The 18,464-nt window shown below is 40.8% G+C and overlaps 1 protein-coding gene across 8 annotated transcripts in view; it reads right to left on the bottom strand.

Annotated features, from left to right (window-relative positions):
• Positions 1-2,647: 2,647 nt before the first annotated feature.
• Positions 2,648-18,464, bottom strand: part of SNX10 (sorting nexin 10) — a 38,025-nt gene continuing 22,208 nt past the window's right edge. For 3 of the 8 annotated variants that reach the window (XM_080580977.1, XM_080580978.1, XM_080580979.1), the window contains exons 3-7: positions 16,191-16,277; positions 14,090-14,190; positions 13,310-13,408; positions 5,311-5,526; positions 2,648-4,865 (exon numbers count right to left, since the gene is read on the bottom strand). In XM_080580977.1, coding sequence (XP_080437103.1) covers positions 4,787-4,865; positions 5,311-5,526; positions 13,310-13,408; positions 14,090-14,190; positions 16,191-16,277 — 582 coding nt within the window. In that variant the 3' untranslated portion in view covers positions 2,648-4,786. Of the gene's footprint in view, positions 4,866-5,310; positions 5,527-13,309; positions 13,409-14,089; positions 14,191-16,190; positions 16,278-16,782; positions 17,527-18,464 lie in introns of those variants that run through there. The other 5 variants (XM_080580981.1, XM_080580980.1, XM_080580982.1 and 2 more) reach the window with 3 other exon arrangements.

Below are 18,464 nucleotides of genomic sequence, written 5' to 3'. Positions count from 1 at the left end.
GGAAAAGGAAAGGAAAGGAAAGGAAAGGAGGCAATAAAAGAAAAAAGGGAAAAAGAAAAAAAGCAAAAAAGAAAAAAGGGAAAAAATGAGAAAAGGGGAAAAAAAAGGGAAAAAAAAAGAAAAAAGGGAAGAAAATGAGAAGATCCGATCAGATCGCGGCGGGGCTCAGCACCACAGCAGCCCACGGCCCCGCGCAGCGCCGCGTTCAGGGAGCGCGCATTGGGCGCGCGGCCCCGCCCCGCCCTTGCCGCTCCCGCTGCCCCACAGCGCCCCTGGCGGCGCGGCGGCGCGGGGCGGGGGCCCGGCGTCTCCGCCCCCTCCGTGCCCGCGCGGAGGCGCGCGCCCCCCCCCCGCGGTTGCCAGGGCAGCGGTTGCCACGGGTTACGGGAGCGGGGCCGCGCTCCTGCCTGCCCCCCCCCCGGGGGGGCCGCGGGCACACGCGTGGGGGGGGCGCGTGGGGGGGGGCACACGGGGACACGGGGGGGGGGGGGGCGGGGCGGGGCGGGAGCGCGGCGGCACCAGGTAGGGCCGGGCCGCGGGCACCGGGAGGGGGCTGGGGGGGGGGGGGGGGGGGGGGCACGACCCGGGGTGCTGCCTGCCGGGGCCGTCGTCGTCCTTGTGGTTTTTTTCCCTTTTTTCCATTTTTTTCCTTTTTTTTTTTCCATTTTCCTTTTTCTCCTCATTTTCCCCTTTCTCCCTTTTTTCCCCTTTTCCCATTTTTTTCTTTCCCTTTTCCCCTTTTCCCCCCTTTCTCCTTTCCTTTTTTCCCCTTTTATCCTTCTTCTCCCCTTTTTTCCCCCTTTCTCCCTTTCCCCCTTTTTTTCCTTTCCCCTCCCCTTCTCCCTTTTCCCCTTTCTCCCTTTCCCCTTTTTTCCTCTTTTCTCACTTTTCCCTACTTTTTCCTCCCTCTTTTATTCCCTCTTCCCCCCCCTTTTTCCCCTTTCCCCTCTTGTCCCTCTTCCCTTTTACCCCTTTTTATTCCTTCCCCCCTTTACTTTTCCTTTTTTTCCTTTTTTTTTTTTTGTTACTTCTCCTTTTTCCCTTTTTTCCCCTTTTTTTCTTTTCCCCCTTTTTCTTCCTCCATTTTTTTTTTTTTTTTTGTTCCTCCCCCCCTCCCCTTTTACGAAGCCCACCCTGCGGTGGGCACATCTCCAAGCAGCGATGCCAGGGTCCCAGCAGGGAGGTGTTATCCTGGCCGGGAAGGTTTGATCCCAGGTGTCGAGGCTTTATCCCAGGGCAGCACCGAGCAGCCGGAGCAGCAGAGAGGAGCTCAAGGAGCCGAGAGGTCTGTCTGGCCCGAGCCATGCCCTGGCTCTGCCCTCGTCTCTTCCCTCGAGCACCGCACCGGGGCCTTCCTCAGAGAGAACCAGCTTGGGGCTGGAAATCCTCATTTACGCTTGGGGCAGCACTGTAAAATCCAACGGGGAAAAACCCTCTGCAGTGACACCGCCACTGATCCTGATCCTTCAGCTACAAGGAAACATGCACGGCTTTATTCCAGTCACCGCCGGACACGCTGGCTGTATCTATACCCTATATTTTGACACGTCACAAATGCTGTGTACTTCTATCATTTAAATATCGTACCGAAAATAACCGCAACATATCACATGTCAAAAAAAAAAAAAAAGAACCTCAGGCACAAAGCATTGCAGTGTTACATAGTAGGATTTAAGAGTATAAACTTTCTTAATGCTTACAAAACTGCACCCTTCTTTAAATTAGGATTTTCTTTCCCTAGGACAGTTTCACATCTTCCTAGAGAGCATATTTCATGACCCCATATAAGTAACAGGTTGCTTAATACTAGCTCAGAATATCCTGAAGTTACACGTTACACAATTTGATAGTATAGATGATTGGAGTTATTTTTATTTTACCAAAAAAAAAAAAAAGGGCAACCAAAAGCAACTTACTACGTATGTACACATCACAAAAATAGCTGAAAAGTAATTATACAGGGTAAGTCATAAAGTGAATAGGATATTGATAGACGGAAAAAAAAAAAAAACCCTTAACGGCAGGTTTAAACACAGGATAAAAATGGTTACATGATTTAATTAATTAAAAATTTTCAAGAAATCATTCCATAAAATGAGAATATAACATCTACACAGAGATAAAGTGCAGCATTTGAGTGCAATTATTTGAGTACAGAATTATTGCCATTAGGTGAAATTGGCAACAGCAATGAGATGAAACTAGCAAACCAGAGCTTAGCCTGTTTGAAAAACTAGCAGGAAATAGCATTATTCACAACTAAGGAATAAGAATCGAAATACCGCTGCTGTTTTTCTAAAATCAAAGCACATGATGGTGTTGAAAAATCACCACATCACTCAAGTCACAAAAGACACTGAATGTTTTATATTTAAATATAAATTTATAATGCATTTAAATGTTCCCAATTAAGATGTCCTAAAGAATTTACATGCCCTTACATGCAGTTGATGCAAAAAGAAATACTAGAACATAGAATGCTTTTCCCTCCCCTTTAAAAGGAAAAATTCCAGTACTACTAGCTATACAAACAACATTCAAAAGATAAATATTTAAACAAATTTATGTCAAAGGCAGGAAGAAAGTTCTGCTACAGTACTCTCGTTTTTGAACAGTGACAAAGGAAATAACAGAATAACAACAGAGCTATTAGAAAACAAATATTTATTTCAGAAACATCTCCATTTGGAAAACATGTGCCAGCACACAAACACAGATCAGCTCCTGGAATGGCAAAAAAATAGCCACAGAGGCTGGCCAGTCCTTGCGTTTCTGCAACGTGTGTCAGATACTGAGGACATGGTAGCAGGGCAGAATTGTAAAGTGCATCGTTTAATTCAGTCTTTTAAAACAAAATAATAATTAAAAATTAATAATAATAAAAAAAAATACTACCCTACCCAAGTCCTGTGTTAAATAAAAGCATTAATATATTTCTCAGATACGATTCCAGGTTTTGGTTTTTATATTTTCCCCATCTTTTAAATACATTTTCTAAACGATTTTTTCTAGTAATTTACCACCTTAAAAAAAAATAATTGAGCAATCAAACCATCTCCATGTGGCAGTAATAGCAATTTTTAAGCTACTTTTAGTGATAACTTGTTGCTTTAATTAAATGTTATCACTTCTGCATTAAAATAGCTTTGCTGCTAACTTGCACACAAGCTGAGATGGTGAATAGATACATTTGTGCAATTCAATAAGACTAAGCAAAAAGAAACAGGGGTATTTATCTTATGAAAGTGCTACCATCAACAGAGAACAGTGGCTTAAAGCAGTTACCTAAGAGTTGTTATCCTCAGGCTATTAAAACATGTTTCTAAAATTACACAAATTCCCAGCTGGATGCTTTAAAAAACCATGCCCACACATGCCTATGCTACCCTTTATTAGGTGGCCATTTATTAATCTATTGTTGTTGTAATTCACGGGCTTAAAATGCTTCTTCTTTGAAAGTATCCACAGATTTCTTAAAAATGTACGTATTTCTTAAAAATAGACGTATTTCCATTTTTAGGCTGGGCGCTGAAGTATATGGGAGCTGCGCTGGGGCGATTGGACCCCCTAGCTCTTTTTAATAGCAGTTAAATGTCAAATATAAATACAACACCACGGCGAAACATACTCCTTTGACAGAGCCTGGGACAAGACACTGCGCAGCTGCTGTTAACAATAAAGAACAAAACTGACGTTTAATCAAAATGAGCGTTGGTGGTTACAACGTTGTGCTCGAGCCTGCCTTTTGTTTGTGGGGGGGGAAAAAAAGTCGGTAGTGCAACGTGCTAACTACAGCGACAATGAAAGCAGCAGCTCCAGTTATTCCCAAGGACTGGAGGCCCACGTTTGTGCAGCACGTTACAGCTGCGTGATGATCATCGCGTCGGGGTGGCAGATATCCTCCATTTAAGCTGCCGAACTAAAACATCCCTCCTGACATCTTCATGGAGGTGCCCGAAGTTAAAACACGTTGGGCGGAATCCTGGCCCTCGTGCAGCCAGTGGAAAATTCAGCCGCTGGTCTTAATGGACTTCATCCAAGATTTTTCACTGGGAATGAGTATCCATAATTTCCCTGGGAACTGAGAATCTTCAGCAACCCCAGAAATGATGTCATTTTTATTAACATTTCCAACTTCTAAGCAACCGTACTCAAGAATTTTGGCCTTCAGTTCTCATACGCGATAAAACTAGGCTTTCCATAAACATTACAGAAAGACCAGAGGAAGATATATTTATATCTCGAATTGTCAGCAGCATATAGTTTGTACAAATGTTGTTTTGCTGATGTTGCTGAGCTACTTGAAAAAGTTAATACCTTGTGGGGTATGTAATTTCATCACCAATGTCAAATGACTTCTGAAGATGAAACTTCTCTGTTGCAAATTACAAAAAGATGCTTTGAATATATTTGATATGACCAACTTTCAAGCTGAGGAATTAAGTTATCTTTATTTTTCCAGATCTAAGACATGCACTCACTACGAGAAATATTTTCACAGCCATGCCAGTCAATGGAACATGACTGACCCAATACTGAGATTTTAACAGTTACAGAAAACTAAATGTAATAGGTAACATGTAGACCTGAATCGATGCACATAATAAATCAAAGGAATAACATCAAGGTCTGTTTGGAAAATTCTGTAAGGACATGTGGTTGTATTGGCAACGAGTCCTTTAGGTACGTGTTACTAGCAAGTTGCATTTACGTGGTATACGTAACTAGGAAATACATCAGAAACTACTCTGTGCTGTCCTTGGGATAGGAATACAGAAATGATTTTTCATGATTCTTCAGAAGCTGGGCTTGCTTTACATCCACAAGAAATGCTGTCATCACTAGGTCCAAGCCCGGAGGATGAACTGCAGAAAAGGGGAGAGGGGAAAAAAAAAAAAAGAAAAGAAAAAAAAAAGGAGGAAATTGGTTTTCACAACACACTCAAAGCCTGAGTAACAGAGGAGAACTTTAATTATCTCCAGTCACAAAGAGAGACAGGAAATTTGGACTTTTAATTAGCCATTTGGAGTGCAGTTGGATATTTTTTTTAGCAAGATAATTTAAACGCGAATAATTCAAGTCTGACTAAATGAAATTCACATAATCAGAATGCAGATAATTGAATTTCTACTGCATTCATTAATTCAGTGTGGAGGTGTGTGTGAAGACTTCTATGATGAGCTGTCACAGCTCAATAAAATCTCAGTCAATTAATTTTTTCATTATCTTAGTATTACATCAACAAAAAAGTGAAGCATGCGCGTGTGTATGTATATATAATCTCAGAAAGTAAGGAAATACAGAAATCACCTCTCCGAATCAGAGTCTGCATCATTTTTTCCTTTTTTTCTCTCTTCATCTTCTATAGGAAAACGTCTGTTCAAAGAGGCAAACTTATGAATCGCATCAGCGACAGAATATTTGGTCTGTCCAGATACACAAGCTTCCATATCTTCTGGACTTAGCTGAGTCTGTAGGAAGAGGTGAAGCCTACTGTCTGAAAGCAATAATGCATTTTGTAGAATCCTGGAAAAAAGAAAAAGAAAAGCGAAATCTTTTTATAGAGATACACACACGCATTCCGAAGCGTTTTACCAGAACAAATTCTAAATGACGTCCTGCTTTTAAGTTTTTATATGAATCCTAAATCAGTTACAGAAGGTAATGAACATATTAAAATGATTAGGTGTGTGTTACTTACTTACTACATTATTTGGAGTTTTAGGTGAGTAAAAACACGAGGCTAATAGTTAAGCACATCTGCTATAAGAATAACTTCAAGGACATTTCTCCCATTTAACCATCTGTTATTACCACATGGATCAATTAATGATTTTTAGGCAGTTGGAGGTATATACTCTTATGAAAATTTGCTCTCTGATTGATAACTGTCTATATAAATTTTTAAATGGCTAAGCTTTTCTTTTTTCTTTGGTGGGGGAAAGAAATGTGTACAGAGACAGAGGACTTAAGACACACTCAATGCCAGGACTTTGAAATGCCTGTAAGCAGTAGAGCTGACACTCGCCAAAATCTGTTTACACTTTTACAGATACGTATGTTTAAGCTAGAGTGAAAATGCTGGTACTGAACAATATTTTAAATGCATCTATAAACTGTTTTCAGGGAACCTTAAATACTACTTCATTCTAGCTATGCTTTTCAAAAGCCCATTTTTATATTTGGCATATATATATTCCGAGTCAAGTCTTCAAATACATTTAGCACAGAGCATTTACTTACATACAGTATGAGTAAAGAAAGTACAACACATTCCAGTAACACAGAAAGTTGTAGAGGTACTTTTACAAGGAGTGAGAACTGCAGATTATTATCACTATTTTGAAAAAAAAAAATGCAACCTTCCTGCAGCATTTATCTACAGAAGGAATTCTTCAACACATATATCCTGGAATATATAACAAGAGACTTTTTGTTTACGTGTACATGTAATTTTTTTTTATTCATATGACTAAAGTCATCGGAGCCTATGACCATGCCAAATAATGCTCCATGAAAATTACTTAAATATCTTTAAGCAAACCATAACTATTAAAGTCATTATGTACCTATTTCTACCCACTTAGGTTACAAGTAGTTACCCAAGAAGTCATCACACCATGCAATAGGAAACAAGAAATGACATTAATGCAAGAAGTAGTAAAAGCAGTAAGAAATTGTGCATTTGATAGGTACTCCAACTAAAATGAAATGTATAAGTGATTAGTTCCTTCTATCAAACAAGATTAATGATGTGCTTGGACTGAAACATTTTAAAATACAAATACATTCTGAAATCCATGCTCTTAAGTAGCCAACATTACAACAACATTTAATTAATATACTAAAAAATGTCTGGCTTTATCTAAGCCTATAAAATTCTGTCAAATCAAAATAAATAATAAGAGATATCTAACTGAAAACGTAGGATATTTCTGTACTTGCATATTTCATTTGCCTAGGAAAACACACACACACTCCCAACCACATAATTCAAACTTTGTTATCTTCCAATGAGGAAATATCTCCAATGAGTCTAATGATCTACCAGGTGCGTACAAAATTCAGTCTCAGAAGGACCAGATTTTGCTAAAACTCGAACACATTTTCATTCCTCCATAGTCTTTTTAATCCTATATAAAGTCTTACAATTTTACTTAAAAATAAATATAGCAAATAGAGTATACCTCCGTGAAATCAATGCATGCAGTGTTTAAATACACTGAAAAACTTCTTAGCAGTCAAAGAAGCAACCAAACTCTGAGTAAAAATGATCCAAAACACAGAATTTACAAGTCTACACACCTTGACAGCAACAGCCTCATGAATAGTTTGAAAAGTCATCATTCACTGGCCACTAAAAGAGAATCTCAGCCTTGACTCTTGATAAACATAAATTCCAAAAGACGACAAACATTGCGACAAAAAGTAAAAGACAAAATATCATCCCACACAATAAATCCATGCTTACAGTTTATGCACTTGGAGGAGTAAATTTTCTCCTCCCTCTCTTCCTCCTCTTAAAAACAAAAAAAGTACAAAAAAAAAACAACATCTCAGAGCTTACTCTGAAGTAACTATGAGTTACTAGTTTTCCCAGGCTTGGGAGCACAATGAGGGGATGCACATTGCTGCAATTCTAACATTTGCGTGTCTAATACAAAGTAACACAGCAAAAGCCAAGATATTAAATTCTGCCCATGGCATTCAGTTTCACAGATTTTCCTCTTCCTCTACCTTCAAAAGTTTCCTGCCAACCAGCGAAAACACGAGTAACTAACTGCTCATGAGATTACACTACACTTACAGCTTTGTTGCTGTTTGAAATGTATTTTATTTTCTTTATAAAATAATGGGTAATCTTTAAAATTGATTTTAGACGGTTTGAGGCATTACACCAGAGAAGTAATGAGCACTAATGTCAATGATATTGGACACAAATTCATTTTAGCTTTATTTCATGTCCAGTACAATTCTGCTAAGCCTTGAACTGCTAAAGCCCTGTTATTAACTCAGCGGTAACCTAACACAGGGAACAGCAAACAAAAGTGATAAGAGTACAGACTGATCAGGACCTCAAGGCTACCGTCCTTTTTCTGCAGCTATAATTCAATTTCCAATTTTACTTTACATTGGACTCATTATTTCACAGTCATTTTCTTTTCTGCTTCACAGTGCCATCTGGAGGTGGAATGAGTGAAGGGAAACCAAGGGGAAGAAATAGAAATGTGGGCAAAGCTAATCCCACATGTACATTTGGGGGCGGACTGCAGGACACCAAACAAGCAATTCGTTTAAAACCCTCCTGCAAGCAAATATACCAACACCTTTCACCCAGTCATATACCCTTGAAACACTTCTTCCTCCTTTTAATTAAAAAATAACTTCTGCTTTCCCCCCTCACCTGAACCAACAGGTTAGATCGCTTTTTAATTGCATCCTTCAAGCAATCAAAATGAAAAATAAATGCTGTGCTATCCATAAGCATTACATTTTCCTGTTGGAAATGCTCCCGTTCCAAGGAAACAACCACACGTTTGTCACCAGATGTTGTAGTAACATTAAGTGCTGGTACAGCAGTTGCCTTTACGGGCCTTCACTGTCCTGGGGACACGTTGTGTGAGCTGTTGGGAAAAACAGATTTGGCTCCAAGGCCTTCAAAATCTAAACTTCAGAATGCAACATACAAATGAGAAAGGCAGGAGAAAAGGTCGAACACCCTGATGCTCGTACTCAGATACACGTGTGTGGGGTTTGAACGCAACCAGTAGCACTCGCGGTGTTTCTCGAGCAGTTTTATTGCAGCGAGTGTCAATGCCGAGCTGCAGTTACAGGGATGTGAGTCAGTTCTCTCTGCAGTCGTGCTAATGCAAGAGTCATGGCTCACTGTGCTAATTCCTATAAACTGACTGGACGCGTTCAAGAGAACAACAGACTTTCTATGCATGCCTAGAATAAGAATGCAAGGCTAAATCCTGCAAGTCTTTATCACATCAGTAGTCATTACTTGTCAGAGATCTCACTCCTCTCTGCCAGATTGCTCACATGCATAATGACTGCTTATGTGATTAAGGGGGCTGCAGGATAAGGTTCTACGTTTGAATTAGAGATAATAAAATCATTATTTATTCGTGGCCATGCGAATCTTTGTTTGTAAGCTTTCAGTAAATGCCCGTGATCTCTAGACCTTTAAAGAAGAAGGGCAGAAAATGCGACTTTCCAACCCGAAGAAATAAGGTCATTTTTGAGGAAACGCCGGGTAGTGTATGAGGAGCATTTCTCCTTCCCCATGTTACAGCAGAGCATTTACAAAAGACAAAACATGTGCTTTGTCTTATTTGGACAGGGTCCAAAATCTGGTTTTCTTCAACATGATTTTATTAGGTATATTATACACTGTTCTGCTGGAGGAGAGCAACATATGGCCGAACAGTACAACTTAATCCTAACTAAAGATTTCCTGTATCTACTGTAACCTAATACAATGACAGATGCACACTTGTATGTGTGTGGAAGGTTAACACTCCGATTTTGTTTTCAACAAATTTACTCTGCCCATTTACATCATATCATGAGGGAAAGGGGAAAATAAAACTTGAGAGACAACAGATCACAGCCTGGGCTGTGGTGCCCTCTATCGAACATCCGCTCAGCCTCTCGCAGCGAGCACTGGGCTCCACAGCCCGCAGTAAACAAAGCTTCATTTCCTCCTTTTAAAAAGCCTACTGCGCCTCCTCATTCATTTTTTATAACAGAGGAAATGTTACTGATAGCAAGCAACTGTGAAGCAACTGTTTAGGATCTGATAATGAATACATTTAGGAATTAACCGACACATGCCTGCAAAGCATTATTCGCCGCAATGGATTTGCTTCCCTTGCCAGAGAGGAAATAGTTTCAAGGTTTTGCTCCGAACAGCTCCACTGGAAAAAGGCAGCCACCATCCACTGGAGGAAATCCTACCTGCCCCATGGCCACCAGTGCTGCTGCCTGTTCTGCGCTGACAAAGGAGCCTCTGAGGCCCTGGGAGGCTGGGATCTATCCTCTTCAGAGCCAGTCTCCCACTTCCCACATCTGCCTGTCCCCATGGGGACTTCTCAACCCCTACACCACCTTGTGCTTGCGGGACCACAGGAAATCTAAATCCCAAAGTTAAACCTGTGCAGCTAAACAGGGATGAATGCAAAAGGGATCTTACAGAACCCAGTATTATAAGGTAGTGTTTTAATTTGACCTCCAATTTAAGAATAAGCTTTTCTAGTGAATCTACAGACATCGTCAAATCCATGAGGATACCTACCAGAAAAAAAAAAAACATACATCATTTTCCTTATTCTTACAAAGTAATTCATAATTGAAAATGGGCTGGCTGGCTTCCGTTAATGCAAATGGGCTTTTGAAATATTAAATTATGCCCAGACAAGAAGTAAGCCTTACAGCTCTTCATCATTCAGAGATAATAACCTATAAGACAAGCAGGTCCTACCCTGTATTTGTGTGGTAAAGCCAAAACAAAATGCGAAACCCACTTCCAGACTTCACCAAACTCTAAGGCTTCCGTTTAGTTTCCAGCTTTCGGCATGCTAAGCATGAAGAAGCTACAAAAAGGCCCTTTCTGAGTGCCTCACCATGCTACCTAGTTCCCTAGTGGCATGTGAAGAAGGACAGGAGAACTCTATAGCTGCCTACATACAGGTGATGCGAAGGTGCTCCCAGGTCACAGACAGGAACTGACTCCTCTGGCACGTGGCTACTGTCCTGGCAGAGGCTGCAGCAACCTTCTCACAGTGAGCAATGGGCAGAAACAGAAATGGTTTAAAATCTGAACTCCATTGTCGGGTATGGCTCGGATCCTGATGCTCTCAGAGTGTACTGAATATAGCTTGGGTTCCTGTATCACCTTGGCAGATACACATAGGTTAGGATCCAATTTCTTCCCTCTGTCACAAAGAAATATCAGCAAGGGCTGAGAGCTTGTGCACGACGACTGCTGCCATTGCTGGGGGGAATAAGGCACTCAGCTTTGTGGTTCTGAGTGACACCACGCAACACAACTGCGTCCTGGCTCCTTTCCCACTCCCTTCCCAACATACCAGGGATGTCCTCCCTTCCCTTGTCGCTGCCACACTAGAGAACTTGTAGCATCCAGACCCGGACCTTATGTAAAATCAACTCTGTCAATATATATATATATATGTATATATTTCTTCTGCCTTTGCATAGACTATATATATACACAACTCTATATATAAACTGCCAATACGTAAAGGCAGAAGAACTGGAATGGTGTCAGCAGTACTAGCTGGAGCAAGTCCAAAATCAGCAGTGATCACATGCAAGATTTAAAGATATTGCAATCGTCAACGAGTTCCACAAGAGAAAGAAATCATAACCTTTGGTTGAGACTTATTAAAAAAAAAAAAAAAAGCATCATGGCAGTCTAGTTCAGCCAATAAAAACATGCCTTCTATAAATAGCAGTACATCTGACATGCCAGCCAGCAGAGGGCAATGGTACGGCACATAATTTGCCAAGCCAATTCATCACAACACAACTGTATCTCTGCAAATTCCTTCCAACTATTCCCCCGGGCTGAGAGACAAGCCAACACCTTTCTAAATGGCATCCAAGTTCAAACATTTAAATCATCTCCTTACAACAGAGATGCCTCTTTTCTCACTCCTGGACTAACGGCAGCAAGGTAAAACGCTCAACACGCTGTCATTTTCTTCTGTCAGTACCCATTTAAGACACAGACATCCACAAAATTGGAGAGTGATGATCTGTTTTTAGAGAATCTACCTCTGCGCTTTGCCTTCTGAAGCACTGACAGCAGCTGTAAATATTTCTGATGCTGCAATATTGTACCGTGTTAACAGATGAGCCTCTTCGCTATTTTAAAATGTGAGTGATTTTGAGAACGCACTGCTCTGTGGGGCAGCACACCTAAGGCTGTGTAAGCACAGTTAAGAATTGCTCAGACACAGGGACCTGAACTACCATACTCTAGCTGACCATTAGTACTAACACCCCTAGAAGCACAGTCACTATTTCACTGTTTTTCTCTCGTGAGGTGAAGAAAAATAACTCTAATCCTTTTCTCCTTTCCTTTCCCCATCTTACATGCCCCCAACCAGTATGTAGTGACCACCCTTTTGGCACAGATCCTGTATATAACTGTACACAGAAATATTCCTGCAGCTCCTGCAATGGCTAGCTCCTCCTGCCTTCAGTTATTTAGCCTAACACACATACCTTAGGACCGATCATTTCTTGTCTGTTATGGAAACCTGTAACTATAACATACTGAGTGGAAAAACAATGGGTCCGCTATTCTTCTGCCCCCCTGACCACAAGGCCTAAAACCTACTAAAATGATTATTTTTTCCTTTGCTTACGCAGTTTTGATTCATGGGAACACTGATAATAAAAGAAGATGAATGTCTCTGTTCTGTTTTACCATGCCCTTAACCCAAACAGTGGCTAAAGACAACCTCCAAACTCGCTCACAGTTCCTGCCACAGCAACCCTGAACAGATCTGCACTCATAGCAGCAGTGGCAGGATATTAAGAGAACGGCAGAGAAAGCAGAAGATTACACCGACAGGGTCCCTGCCACTGCAGATGGTAAAGGGGTTACAGCATTGCAGTACTAAAACTAACACAGTGCCTCCTTGTAACTCAAGTCAGAGGCTAGCTAAGATTGCACTGCTCCTTTACACTACCCCTTTACATAACCGCACAGATGAATGATCTTACACAGACTGCAGCTGTAGTGAAAATTATCACAGCTGCTAGAGCTTGTTTATGTCAGTGGGACTGGTAAACACAGTAATTGGCATTATAGGAAATATATGTGTTAGGAGATCTCACTGTAGAATTTTCCCAAGCCCCCAGCGTTTTAGCGCACAGAGACGTTCACTTTCCATGAATATAAAGATGGCAAGAAGTCTATTTATTTTATAAGAACATCTAGCTCTTTCTTGGAAGCTATAAATAGACATCACTATGAAAGACCTTTCAACCTTAGTACTGAATCACAATGCAACATAAATCCAAAGCAATTAATTTTAATCAGTCAATGAAACACAATGGAAAAGCCCAAGTTGAGGTTTCCTTGTAACCAGCATTGCTGAAGGCACGTATGTGAAATATGACTTTGTGCAAATAAAGCAAAAAATAAAACCAAATGAGTTGCATATCTAGATGACCACAAGGTGGCTCTCACGTACCGGAGATGAGTTATGTTCAATCGGAAAATTGATGACATCATAAAAATGCCAACATCTCTATGATAAGCTGTACTTACTTTTCCAGGAATTCTTGCAGACCCTGCCGACGATGGTCCACGTGATGCGGATTGTTCATATTGAAAAAGGGAGATTTAGATGGCAGTTCGGGCACCTGTCTTTATAAACAACAAGCAAACACACAATTAAAACCAAACCCGAAACAGTGGAGAAAAATGCTGCAAGAAAATGCCAACCCCTCGCATTTGAAATTCATGAGCCAGGTTCTAGAAGCTCATGAAACTGAATTGGAGAATGCAAGGTTGAGAAACTGGAGGGCTTCTGACACACCTCAAAAGGAAAAATAACTCAGATCTTTCTGGTCCAGCTGTTAGGCCTGCAGTTGTGGCTGGCTGGGTAACTTATGGCCTTTGAAGAACCTAAGCACATGCTAAAGCACACAGAGGAGGTACACCTGTGCTGTTGTTACCAGTCAGTCTAAGCAGAAAAACCTCAGCTCAACACAGCCTAGTAGCCTGCCTTGGCCAGATTGTCCTTTCTGCTACCTGTATGTAGGAACAGGTAACACAGCTCAGATCTGTTAGAAATTAGACTGGGGCTCACCAAATAAAGGCCATCAGTACAAATCACTTTTTCTGGATTTAAAGCACAGAAAATGCCTTGTAAGGAATAAACTTGTATGGGTGCGAGGGTGCACTTCCAGAAAGCATCCTGCATTCGTACTTCTCATTTTTACAGTTCTCAGAATTAAGATAAAACAATGCTCCTCTTCCACGTCTTACTGTCAGATTATTTTGTAGATATCTACTGAAACAAACCAATCATAAAAAGTTGCTCACATGAGCACAGCGTTGCTCTGAAGCCTCTGCCGAAGCCAAACAAATTCTCGAAAGCGTCGTCTGACACAGGATGTTTTCCTTGTAAAGCACATACTGTTTGTCTGTTGAGAAATTAAAAAAGAAAAAATTACTTGTAAAGCAGATTAACCTGACATGCAGGCATGATACCAAAAAGCATCTGAGATTCTAAGCCTTGACACACCAATGGAAAGCTTGATAATGAATTCAGTTTAGGTTAAGGACTATGGTTTATCTCAGACAGTACTGATGACAGTTTCTATAGTTTCTCAGGGAAATATATTAATCTTTTTTTTTTTCCTTTTTAAAGGAAGAGATCAGGATAATGGCACAACTTGCAGTAACGAGAAAAAAAATCTCAGAAAAATTTTAGCAGACAATGCCAAACTTTGCTAGGAAAAAAAATATATATTTCGTTTTCTAGTTGAAATCCTGCGAACAGCTGTTCTGACAGTGTGCAATCCTCCTTAAATCAAAGGAACTGACATAACTCCTTTCTGCAAGCAGCAGCATTTGGAAACTTTCCCACAGAACACTACTACTCCACTAGAAAATGTCAATTCATCAAAAGAGAAACAATTCATGGAAATGAGATGCTTTTTCCAACTTTTCTGAAGGAGCATACATTTAAGTGAAACCCAGCCTCCCAGACAGGACTCCATTATAAAATTGCCTGCAGTCCAGCCAGCCCTCAATAGCCTGCCAGGAGCCACGGCTCTTACACAGGCACATAATTCAGATTGTGCAGGGCCCAAAGGTGCCAGCTTTCTAGAATAGATCCTGGCTACCTCACAGCTTAAGAAACCAAATACTCTAGGAGCTGGGCAGAAGGGGTATCCAGCTGTTCTAAGAATCTGGCAGATGCAAGACTTTAAATCCAGATAGTAACCTGGGAGTTAGGACTGACATAGACTTGGTCTCTGAAAGTCCCAACAATGTTCTGGTAGATGTTGCCTGTCAGCTTCTGAGATGCCCAGCACTGAGTCACATAACAGTATGTCTAAGTGACTTCACCCCAACTTAGCAGTTGCTGAGAAAGATGGTAATACGCTTCTATTGAGAAACACCAATGTCTACCCCACCCATCACCAAATCTGCAGAATGTCTCTTTAGCAGAAGTCAAAAATATAATTGCTTTCGTATCAGTACTTAAACCACACTGCAGAAGTTTAACAGCTGATTGCCGCACAGGGTGAAAGTACTTGTCTTGACAGATATTGAACAAGCAATCGTTTGACTGTTTGCTCACATTACGCTAAGTGTTTAGCTTTCCCACACAGAAGGGAAATGCTGTCTGCCTTGTGCCAAACCATCAACTATGTAACTTTGGTGCTCTCAAACACCTCGCTGGATAGTTGATGCACTTCAGAAAATTTATTTACATTGTAGTTAAAAACCCTGGATCTAGATTTAGGAAATTACGATAATTCCTTCCATATATCATCCATCAAATAAGAACAATCAACAAAATAAAATGATGTACAGGACAGATTTAAGACACAAAAAAAACATGACTCTAAGTGCACTCCCATTAACTAGACTACAGTTATGAACCTGAATGTACTTACTTGACATATACCATCACCACTAAGGTGGTATAATATGAATATCAAGGTATGATGAAAACAAACAGATTGGAGCACCAAGTAACTTGGCAAATAGAAGAGTTGAGGAGAATTTAAAGTAAAAATAACCAGATACTTACCTGAAAACAAAGTTGTTTTCAATGTGAACACCTGAACATCAAAATTCTTTTATAACGGTAAGATATCACTGACCATGACAGTCTTCTAGTTGATAAGTAAAGCTAAGAATAGCATCTGTTGCAATACACAGTGGAATGCAAGTGTGAATGCAACACCAGGTCCTACTCCCAGCTCTTTTATAGACTTTTCTGCATGGTCTTTCTGGCCACCCTACCCTTACCTGTTCCACTGCATCTCAGCTGTTAAAAGGAGAATAATAACCTGCAGTCTCCCATAAGTGTTGTAAAGAAATTCCATTAATACCCGAAGTGAGCCCCAGCTCAGACAGAAACAGCAGTATGAGTCCAAAGAATCTCTAGCGATATTTTTATACTCACGTGAATAAATATCTCGTAGTCTATGTAAGAATGCCATGAGTCTTCCTTCTGTGTCCTGGGGTCTCGCACCAAGACAGTAACAAATTCCTGCAAGTGCATAATAAAAATCAAGCAATTAATTTCAGAAGACAAAGGGAGCCTGAAAGACTCTCTTGATTGCTCTGCTGTTCCACAAACTACTGTGCTCAGATTAAAAGCTGAACTGCTGTTTTATTGAATTTTGCAAGCCTATAAAAGGAGAAGCAAAAAGCAATGAATCATCTGAGCTATACCACATGCCCAGGAAATTCCTTGCCAAACTGCTAGCTGAAGAGGAATATTTCAGATTAAGTAATACTGTGAAGTTATATACATGCTTCATGTGTGGGAGAGTTGGTTATCTCGGTAACTACAAACAAAAAATCTAATATTCAAGTCACACATCTGAGATAGAACTAGGCAGGTATTAAAACGGGCTTTTCCCATCCCTGCATTCAGCATTCACATAGCCTTTTATTTGACCCTAAACTTCTTCTGTCATTTTATCTACCTTCTTTTAAAATCAAGTATTTATACCAATCGATTTCAGGGATCTGAGGTAAGTGCTCAGTACCTCCACAAGGGGCTGAAGCCCTGCCTTTGTTCTGAACTTAAAATTTCTTGCTCCAGCCCACTGGAAAAGTATGGTATTTTCCATTTTCAGGGGACAATATAGAATATTTATCCTAGATATTGTCATATCTAGCTTATTTCCTTATAAATCATATGTTTACACAACAACCTAGAGCATTCCCAAACAACTTAAGAGTGATCCCAAAGGAGTGAGAGAGGCCTGTGGGTATTACTGGAACATAATTAGGCATCATTAATAGTAATTGGGAGCAGCTGAAGAATCACACGCCTCTGTGTATCACCAGCTAATAACAACGTGAAATCCTGTATCAAAAACAAACACGGTAAACCTATCTGTTCATACTAAGATGGAAAAGGTTTCTTTAAAATACGAAGGTTGGAAGTGTCTCTAATTACCTGTTATTTCCACAGGAAAAGACGAGGCTGCGCAAATTCAATTGTCTAAATAAGTGATTACCCCAAAGAGCTAAGCCAACGACTTAAATAATGACTTAAAGAAAAGCATATCATTTTAAGCTGTAGATATATTTTTCCTAAGAGGAAGGCACTGTGCTCCAAATCCAAGTACAGGAGTCGACTACAGGACAAAGGACAAAGTTTCTGATAAATAACATGCTTTTTTAGCAGCTCTCTTTTCATAAATGAAAAAATCTTAATTTTGAAAGCTCTCAAAATATGTCTCCTTGCCCAAAACACGGATGTCAGAAATAAAACCTTTACTCTTCAGCTAGGTCCCCCCCACCCTCTCTCCCCACCATGCACACCACCAGCAGCAAACGCGGAACAGACCGGCAGGAGCACAAGGACATCCTCAGCAGGAAAAGATGCATTTTTCCTGACCGGTCATTGCCCTCTGTACATGGCAGGGAGGTGTTTGTGGTCTCAATTCAATCATTTATCATGCAGGAGCAGCTGATTTCATGGCAGAACTGTTTCAGAGATGAGGAACCTGCGGCCTGATGGAGCCCCAAGTTTTATCTCACGTAGCCCGGCTCTTAGTCACAAGGGTGCTTTCTGCACTATTGCTGGGTACCATTTGGGGGCCTCTCAGGAGCTCCTTGCCAAATAAAGCCTGCTTGAAAGTCTCCCGTCACCTCTACTGCTTCTTTCCCCACTGAAGAGCCCGGAGGCCTGATTCTCCTCCGCTCTGCACTCTCTGCTGATGTTTAACTCCGAGCCAACCTGGTACAAAAGGAATCAAAGAACAGAGCTGTGACCATTTCTACCAGCTGAGGGTCCTGCCTTTGCTAACAGAACGACACCAGTGGGTTATTCCCCGTCCTGAGCAGATCCTGAGCAATGTACTAAACAAAGGATATACAATCATTATCAGTCCAGTTTTTCTTTTCCTCCTGCCTCAGTTTCCATCATAGCATACCTTCAGTCCCATTGCAACAACTTTTCATATCCATAATCTTATTTTCTCCTATTTTTTTTTGTTTTTCCCCAGCCTTCTCTTTCCCTGCGTCCCACTCTTCCCAGAGCTGCAAACACGTATAAACATTTTTCTTTTTTTTTTTTTTCTGAGCCCCAAGTGCATCAGTCCTGCAAGCCTGAAGAAGAGTAACTATGCCAGGAAGCTTCAAGCAGGACATTGCTCTCCTCTTCCCCTCAGCTACTGCAGCCCAGGAGTCAGAACTGTAAATAGCCTGTTGCAGCCCA

This window comes from Anser brachyrhynchus, assembly GCF_964034855.1.
Source record: "Anser brachyrhynchus genome assembly, chromosome: 2".
Classification (NCBI taxonomy): domain Eukaryota; kingdom Metazoa; phylum Chordata; class Aves; order Anseriformes; family Anatidae; genus Anser; species Anser brachyrhynchus.
Note: the sequence above shows the minus strand (reverse complement) of the source record. Positions and strands in the feature narration are given on the sequence as shown.